Raw genomic sequence first — 9,786 nt, forward strand, 5'->3', positions numbered from 1 at the left:
AAATGCCGACTACCGTTTCTTGTTCACGGCATATTCCTCTTTGTGTGTTCAAGTTCGGCGGACGTATAATCCGGACCAAAAGACGGGGGAGGGGTCAAAATCCGGGGGTGGGGGGGGGGGTACGAGACGTACTTATTGCATTTTTTACTAGACTTATACTTTAGCCTCTCGATCCAAACTTATTGTTTTATTAGAAAAAAAAATACCCTAGCTTTATGTGCAAAAATATCAGTCCTACTTCTTCACGCTGATTTTATATGATTTTTTTTCTATCGAAATTATAAGAATCTCAATAATTCTCCTGGTATACCTCGCGTGTAGCAAACGTGCTCCACAATTTCGCTTCGCTCGCAAAGCTCAATTGCTTCGCAAAAATTTGACCTTAGATCTAGCACAGTCTATATCAGGTTGGAAGAGGGTAAATAATATACCCTGTCTAGCCCATGCTAGCATGGAAAACGCTGATAAACTACTGGTGTCGCATAATCAAAGTAGTTTGGATAAAAGTTCACTTCCTTTTTTGCTTTTACTTTACATATTTAAAAGCTATTATTTGTACAAACTCTTGCAAGGTGAGAGGTGATACAACACACAGCCTGCCTTTTGTAATCATGGAAAATACCCCTTTTAATTACAGTGCCGTAAAGCATTGATGACGTAAAATATTTATTTTTAAAAATGTTATTGTATTTGCATATTATACATATAGCACGCTATCCGAAGTTGAAACGAGACCCAGTATTGTCAGTAGACGTAAACAACGAAACCAAGCGTATTCGCTTCAAGTGTGAATTTGATCCACAAGAAACTGGTGCTAATATTTATCATATTGTGGCATGGTATCAAGGTCTACCTGAGGAGAGAATACAGCAAACAAATCGTTTTGTAGATGTAGGCAAGACCGAAGCGTACTTAGAAAACAACAACACGTATGGAATAAATGGAGGAAAGCCTTTGTTCTGTCTTGGTCACAAAGTATGGATGAAATTTTCTCATATACTTTTTGCTTTAGTAAATTACCTTTGAAAGACATTTTTACGCAAGTTTTAACAATACCCATTAACTTTATTCAAAAAACAAGTTTAGAAATAGTACCTTAGAAACTTAACATACTAGAATATGAATCCTTTGGAAAACGAAGCAACTTGTAAACTACCACCAATCTAAAATTAATAAGTAAAAAAAAAGAAAGAAGAGCAGCAGGGATTATCTAAACAGCTATATTTCCGACGTTTTTTAACTTCTAAAAGTCATGTAAGTTTGCTGCATCATCCTACGCAAGAAAATACGTCAATTTGGCAGATTGTTTGCAGTAAGCAATAATCCAGCCTGTAAAATGTAGAAACTTAAGCAACATTAAATCTAAATGGAAATTTTGCTTATAAAAAAGCGTTTATTGCACCTTTGGAATCCTTTTCACAATCATAAGTATTTTCTTACAGATTTCCTGCAAAGTTAGATCCTACTATTCTGACGCTCCTGAGATAAAAAGTTCTGCAAGAAAAAGTAATGAATTCTATGCTGGCTTTGAGGTAAGTACGGTGATTGTTTTCGTTTATAGGGGAAAGGGCTGGTTTCTTGTGCAGTTGTTTAATTGAATTTCCGCGCCAGAAGGCGTAGGAAATTCTTTAAAACCGTCGTTTTTTTCTTTTGGAGCATTTTTTGAGAAAAAATCGACCCTGGGATTACACGTTCCTCCGTCAAAGATGTAAACTTCGTACCCAAGCTCCCTAACTACTGGGAGGTCATCTAAATGACTTTTCAGGACAAAATTGGTATTTGTTTTCGACAAAATTTGGCACAGTTAACAAAAAAAGTATGCTGAACATAATGGTTACATAATAATTTTGATTTTTGTCACCTAAATGTCATTTTAGGCCAAAATTGGTCCAAAAATTAGAACTACTTTTTTTTTAACAAAATATGGCACAGTAAACAAAAAAGTATGCTGAATATGATGGTGGCATCAAAATTTTGGTTTTTTGCCACCTTAAATGTCATTTTAGGACAAAATTGGTCCAAAAATTAAAACTACTTCATTTTCAACAAAAATTGGCAAAGTTAACAAAAAAAGTATGCTGAACATAATGGTGACATCAAAATTTTGATTTTTGTCACCTAAATGCCATTAGGCCAAAATTGATCCAAAAATTAAAACCACTTCATTTTCGGTTAAATCTGGCACAGTTAACAAATAAAGTATGCTGAAAATGATGATGGTACAAAAGTTTGATTTTTTGTCACCTTAATGTCATTTTAGGCCAAAATTTATTCAAAAATTAGAACTACTTTATTTTTAACAAAATTTGGCACAGTAAACAAAAAAGTATGCTGAATATGATGGTGGCATCAAAATTTTGGTTTTTTGCCACCTTAAATGTCATTTTAGGACAAAATTGGTCCAAAAATTAAAACTACTTCATTTTCAACAAAAATTGGCAAAGTTAACAAAAAAAGTATGCTGAACATAATGGTGACATCAAAATTTTGATTTTTGTCACCTAAATGCCATTAGGCCAAAATTGATCCAAAAATTAAAACCACTTCATTTTCGGTTAAATCTGGCACAGTTAACAAATAAAGTATGCTGAAAATGATGATGGTACAAAAGTTTGATTTTTTGTCATCTTAATGTCATTTTAGGCCAAAAATTATTCAAAAATTAGAACTACTTTATTTTTAACAAAATTTGGCACAGTAAACAAAAAAAGTATGCTGAAAATGATGGTCACATCAAAATTTTAATTCTTTGTAAACTAAATGCCGTTTAAGACCATAAACGTTTCAATCGCAAGACTTTCAACCATGAATGATAGGCTGTATTTTTTGTTAGCAATTTCTTTTAAAATGTAAGTTTATTATGACACGTTTCGTTTTGTTTGCGTTTGTTGTAAGATATAATGTCACTTGTGTGCTTTACCTTCAGAGCTTCATGCACCAAACCTCTTCGAATGTTTGGCACAACAACACAAAGAATTAGCAGGTTTTCATCAAAAATTTTGGTAGCGAGCTGAAATTCTTAGAGCCCCCAGGGCTTCTTGTTCCCTTTAAACGCATATTTTTTTGCATTGGTAGAACAATTTAAGCAGCACTACTATTGTATTATCGACTTACCTACATATCTTTGTAAACGATATATTCTTCCTCAAATCTCATATACTAACGTTACCGATTAAAAGTTTTTTCAATGTGACATGCAGATCAGATTTAACCTCCTACAAGAAGTTGTCGTTCTCCCTTCGAATCGGAAAGAACCATCCTAGGGTTGTGTGTAAAATGCCTGCTTAGGTGGGGTTAAAATGTCATCTGAAAATACTACTAATAAAAACACACAGAAAAAGCAAGAGTTATTATTTTTGAAAGCTTGTGTGTGTTTTTAATGACTTTTTGTCTGTTTTTTTTTCTATCTTGCGACTATTTAAAAAAAGTTTTGTAAATGTATGTGCATTCTGAAATATTTAAGCATTTTCAACCGTAGATTAATCCAAAGAAATTAGAGCTGCGAGAAGGTAAAGATCGTAAACATATAATTGTTACAACAACAATACCTGTGGTATGTGAAGGGCATTGTGCTGTAAGGTTGGAATATGGTCAAAACAGTACAGATCTTTCTTCCAGTAATTGCGAATTAAACTTTACGAACGGTGTAGCTGGAAGATCAAAGAATATCACAGTTTTTGCTAAGACTGATTGGCACAATGGTGGAAACAAATACATACATCTCCGATTTAATGTTGCAGAACACGCCAATCCTGTTGATTGGAATTGTTATAAAAGTATATCAAATGTGGTGGTAAGTTGCATTTTTATATTTGCAGGTAGATACATATCCTCAGCCAACAATAACGACTCAAGGTTCAGAAAGCTAATTATTTTTTAACAAAAAGGGTCTTTAAGAAGACGGTGCGTACTCCTGGGTTAATAAGGAGTATTTTATGAGCTGAATTTCATTATCCATTGAAACCAAAAAACTATGGCAGTTTTTAATTGTGCGTTATCCGTAATTTTTCCTGTTGAGGATTTTTATTATGCTATGTAATTCTAACAAAGATGGATAGTTTATCTCCAATATATATACAATAACGTTGGCTTAAAAAACTTGCAATGGATGTAAAACCTCATGCTTGTTTTTTGTTTCTTTTCATTTTATACGAGGTAAAAACAAAAAAAAATAATTACAATGTTTTCATGCTGTGGAACAAGTTGAAATGAAGTTTTTGTTTTAAAACACGTTTTTTAAGGGGATGGTGCAACACTACAAAATTTAAAGTAGTCTGCATGTATTAATGTAAAAAGTATACATCTTTTTTTCTTTGTGATTATAATACAATATAAAGGCACATAAATGTACACTAACAGCATGATGATGTATAAAAATATTGTTATGTATAAAAATATGTTTAGGTTAAAGTAAAAGATGAACCTTCCGGAATTTGCCAAACGTCTGGCGAGCCTCATGTAAATACCTTTGACGGAATGGGATATCATTATAATTATGTTGGAGATCTCGTTCTTACAAACAGTACAGCGCGCTTGTTCCAGGTAAACATGTGAAGCCTTATCGTTCTTGTGCAAAATGTTCGAAATGTCACATTACAAAAAAGCAGATATACTACTTTTTGCATCTCTGGTAGTAGACCCATATATCTTACTTCTGTCGGCTATCTCAAATGCTAAGGAATTAGGATAGGTATTTTTTTCATTTATAAAATAAAAAAATTTGATTTCATGGCGTCATAATTTACGTTTCTTAGTTTTAACGATAAAGGTAAACGATTTGTTCTTCAGAAATTTTGATTTTATGTCATTAAACCGGACGTGTTTAGAACATAGCATTTAAAGATGTTCAAGGTCTGGAAAAAAAATTCAATGACGTCATAAATGACTTAATTCCGCTGGATCGATATTTCTTTTTAATCTGGTCTGTGTTTCATACTTGGGAGCCATATATCTCATTAGCAAGACCTTATCTATATAATAATACGCCAGTTCCGTGTGTCTGTAACAGGCAAAATGAATGTGTTGTTTTTTCTAGAGAAATAACCGCGATAACATGTCACTTTTGCGATAACATGTCACTTTTGCTAAACTTTTTACTAAAATTTTTATTCTGTCTTTTGAGTGCTTTTTGAAATTGATTTAAAACTATTTTTATTTTTAAAAAGTTGCAGGTAATTTATTTCATTGCTCTCATAAAAACCTTTCTGTAATTATGTAAACTTTTTTACACCAAAGTCACGGGTAATTAATTTTTATTATTCCCTTAAGCACGTGTCTATTGTTTACTGTTATATGAAAAACATATTAGTTTTATTTATTCCCGCTTGAATGGAATTAACAACAAAACGTTTTGACAAAAAGAAAAATAAAATTTATGGTTAATTTCGCTATTTCTTTCGCTATTTTTTTATCCGGTATCTTTAGTGGATTTTTCCACGGGCCTAAATACTAGTTATTTAATAATTCTATAATCAATACAGTTATTTAATAATTCTTTAATCAATACAGCAATCGCTTATAACCACTTTTTAAAATTTAGAAAAATTACCACTATCGAAGAATTGCAACTTCCCCTGCAAAATATAATTTTTTATAAAAATAAACTTTTTCACAAGCTTCAATAGAATTTAGAAAAAGGCACAAATGTTTAGCACTAATTACATGCCCAAAACTTATGTCCAGTCAACTCCAGGTGCTAATAGGGTTCAGGTGATGTAAATGATATGTTTAGTAGCAATACAGCAGGATACACGCCTCTTTAACACATAAAGCTTTAAACACGAAGAAAAAGGAAAAGCATTATGAAAAAGGTTCTTGTAATCTTTCTTTAGGTACACGTGAGAACTCATTACTGTAATGCTACTTACCCGTGTAACTGTGCTGTCGCAGCAAGAGAAGGGGATGATGTCGTTGTTATTGATTTGTGCCGTCCTCCATACACTGTGGGTGTTAAGTTTCTCAGTACTGTTCAACCGCGTCTGACAACTGTGGAAAGAAGCAATGACGGAAAAAACACTTGAAGTAAGTATACTTTTCTGCACTTTTTGTTATTCTTAAATCTTGTATACTGGGTTGTTTCCGTCAGGCCTGGTTGGAATTTTGATAGCTGTTTTTGTTTTTACTTATTTCTTCTGTGAGAAAAGGGACATTTTTTCACATCATAAAATATAATTTACACTTTTTATTTTTGTGCATGACACACGGTACTCGTTTTCCTGCCTCTTTTTATCCTTCATTGCTAGATAGCTACTGAGTTTATATGTTAAACCTTCCACCCATTACAACTATGGACAAATAATAAAACGGCTGCAAACCTCCTTTTTTACGAACTCTAATGTTGCTTTCAGTAGTCTAAAAGATGTTACTTTGACTTGAATAATTTTTACTGGGCGATATCAACCTTGGCAAGGAGCAGAGGGCAGGATATCGATCTACATGAGATATGATCGTTTTATTTCTTAAAAAGACATACTAGTTTGCATTTTTTCGCTCAAATAACCATTTTGCATCATAGATCAGTTGCTTAACACAGAGTACGATATACATACTTTTCTTTAGTTATAGAGAAAAGCAAATGGAGTGCAGAAGTCTGACATACGTTGCATTGTGAATTGTTGTACGGCAGAAATGTTTTTCTCATAAACAACTATGTTGGAAATATTTATTCCTAAAGCTGTTGCTATTTGTGGCATCTAAAACAACACTTTCAGTGACCCTAAAAAACATATTGCAATTGGTTTTGTTGTGTATACCGTGACACAAATGATATAGGGATATGACTGAAAGGCTAATCTCAAAGCGTTATAAACGTTTCTTAACACTTCTTAACGACCATTTACTGATCTGAAACAGTTAACATGTGTCCTGAGTTAATTTGGATGTTGTGTGCGTAAAACGTTATTTTTTTGTAACATTAGTTGACTGCATTATATATATAAAAAATCTTCTACAGGTATTGTTAAAACAGGAGTTTTGGATTTCAAAACGTATTTTTATCGATTTAAAATATTAAAACTTTAATTTTATATGAAATGTGACTGTTTTAGCTGGAAAGGGTAACAACGGGCTGCTTCCTGTGTTTTCACATAAATCGAAGTTATGATATAGCTTTTTGGAAAAGGATATTACGCCTATGCGGTTGTGCGGTTATTTCAGGTATACTATATACCTGAAATAACCGCTCAACCGTGTGTTAAAGAAGAGGCGAACAGCCGTGACACGGCTGCTGATTGAAAATTCATGATGCCTGAGATAGTTTAAAAGACCAGATCCGCTGGTCTGGAATATCTCGCAAAATCTTGACAATTGTTTAGTTTTTGTAATATTTAGTTAGCATCAAATCAGGTAAAAAATGATTTTGCTGAAATATTTGCTGTTTTTATATTAAGGGGTAATAATTTAAATTTGCTTCTTTAAAAAAGGTGAATTTGTGGCTTAAAACTTTGCAGCACAACAACACGTTATTATACTCACATTATATCCAGAAAATCTCTTCATTAGAAGTTTATTACAAAATAACAGTTTTTACATTTATCCTTGAATGCTGAATCATTCATTTTATGGTTCGGTATTTTTACACATTTGCCAAACTGGTGATTGTTCAGAACAAATATTAGATTTTTCTCTACATTGATGGCCACGATTCGATGATCACACTGTTTTTTAAAAATAATATTCAAGTTAAAGATCAAAATAGCAAATATGCTATTAATTGAATAACACGACGAAAATATTTTTATTTTTATTACTGAACTTAGTAAACTAATTCACGAATAAAGTTAAAGAAAATAAAGATTTGTAAACAAAGCTTTAACCGCCATATCGCACGTTTGATTTGTTGTTGTAAGTTTCCGGTCTGTGTATTTATCAAATTTGGCGCCATCTCACCACAACAAACTTCATCGTTCGAAGTTGGATGTATGTTGTGAAAAAGCGAACCAAATTACGAAAAAAATATAATTATTGGCTGTGACAGATGTTTATAAAATTTCAAGAAGTATTAACGAAGGCTATAAAATGCTGGTACTACGATTGTATGTAAAATATTTGTGGTTATCTTGAGTTAAAATCTTATTTTTATTGTTTATTGGTAAGTACATCTCAAACTTGATTCTTTTTACCCACACAGACATAAAAAACTTTGTAAAAATGTTGCTAGGAAGGAATATGGATATTTACTTACAAAACATAGTTTTTGTGTGTCGTTATGGTAGGTATTTTATTACATTTTAGGATTTATACGTTCCCTTGCTACCTCCCTTAATTATTATTTTGTGGATGCCACAAAAACGTTTTCCAGATCTAAAATTGGCGGTATAATAAAGTAGCCCTGATAGCACACGTATTTTCTATTCAAAACAAACACAATATCTTCCGACAGCACAAACAATAAATAAATAGACACTAAGTACAAATACTAACAAGGTAGTAAACATCTTTTTCGTATCCAATGTTGTTCTGAGTTTAAGAGTACATTGTGCGACTTCGGGCACGCAACTCTAAATGGGGGAAAACATCACGACATGTGAGAATTATACCAACATGATCAGCGCTTTCGGACAAAAATTTCAACATAATTTCATTTTTACATCCACCTCAGCCAGTTTGCAAGAAACCAACATCATCTGTCGTTTAATCTATCGTAACTTGTACATTTTCAACTTAATGAGCTCAGCTCGCAGAAGTTTTGAACATGATAAAAAAGTGTTACTCCTCCAATTGTTTTATCAAGAGCATCTCCTTGTTCTAAAATGCATTGAAGATTGTTCGATGTCCAATTTTTAAAAACATAACCCCAAAATGACAAACATACGAATACGGAGTACGGAATACTCTTTGTAGCATCAAACTAACCATCACCTTGATGCAGACTGGCTAAAATAGCTTTATGTGCATTTTTCTATTTTTTTTAAAAAAAAAAAAATTGTCTTTTTTCCTGAAGGTGAATTTTCTTATGCGGGCCTGCTGAAAAGTGCGAATAACGCATTTTAAACCCCGTATTTCGCATGCTCATGTTGTATCCTCCGGTCTTCAAACTATTGATACTTGGACACTATCGTCTACATTTGAAAAATAGCGAAAAAGCAGCTGTGGTCTCGAGAAATTTGTCCAAGGTTGTAGGCGATTTTAAATCTTGATAGCTAGCAGGTTAAGCTTTAGTTGTAAAGGGGCTTTTAAAAGTTGTGGAATTTTTAGTACTGAACTGAAAAGTTTAACTCTGCTTAACACTGTTAAACGTTTTCTCAATATAGGTGAAAAATACACTACAATGTGCGACAATAGCATACCCATACAAGCACTTTTGTTTTGATTTCACATACACAACGTACTGAGTCTATGATTTTGATTGTTATGTTTTAATAAATCATATGAAAAATGTTTTAGCATGTTTATCTAATAATGAAGTTAAAATTTCAAACTGCGTCCAGATTAGCTGCCAGCAAATTCATTTATAAATTCGAAATTTCATACTGTGTGCAGATTAGCTGTTAATTTAGTCAATTTAATATTCAATTCAGCAGTGACCGGATTAGTTGCCAGTAGATGTAATAATAAAGTCAGCAGTGGGTGACATGTGAATATCTAAAACCTTTAAACGTCCTGCAATGTAACCTGAGTCATTTGAAAACAGTCTATCAAATAGATTGAAATCTCTCTAATAATAAAACCTCTTTGTAAAAACAACTGTGGTTTGTTCAAAATGACAGACAAACCACAACCTCATGTTAAGGATGCATCATATAGGGAAATATGTACGACAATAAAAGTTGCCAGAATTGCCCTCTA

The 9,786-nt window shown here is 32.6% G+C and overlaps 1 protein-coding gene across 1 annotated transcript; it reads left to right on the top strand.

The window, feature by feature from the left end:
- Nucleotides 1-451: 451 nt before the first annotated feature.
- LOC130648058 (von Willebrand factor D and EGF domain-containing protein-like) lies at nt 452-6,020 on the top strand. Its single transcript, XM_057454077.1, has 6 exons — nt 452-572; nt 710-975; nt 1,443-1,532; nt 3,479-3,793; nt 4,405-4,542; nt 5,832-6,020. Exons 1-6 carry the CDS (start codon nt 452-454, stop codon nt 6,018-6,020), a joined length of 1,119 nt encoding a protein of 372 aa, XP_057310060.1.
- Nucleotides 6,021-9,786: the final 3,766 nt, after the last annotated feature.

This window comes from Hydractinia symbiolongicarpus, chromosome 6 (assembly GCF_029227915.1).
Source record: "Hydractinia symbiolongicarpus strain clone_291-10 chromosome 6, HSymV2.1, whole genome shotgun sequence".
In the NCBI taxonomy this organism is placed as follows: Eukaryota; Metazoa; Cnidaria; class Hydrozoa; order Anthoathecata; family Hydractiniidae; genus Hydractinia; species Hydractinia symbiolongicarpus.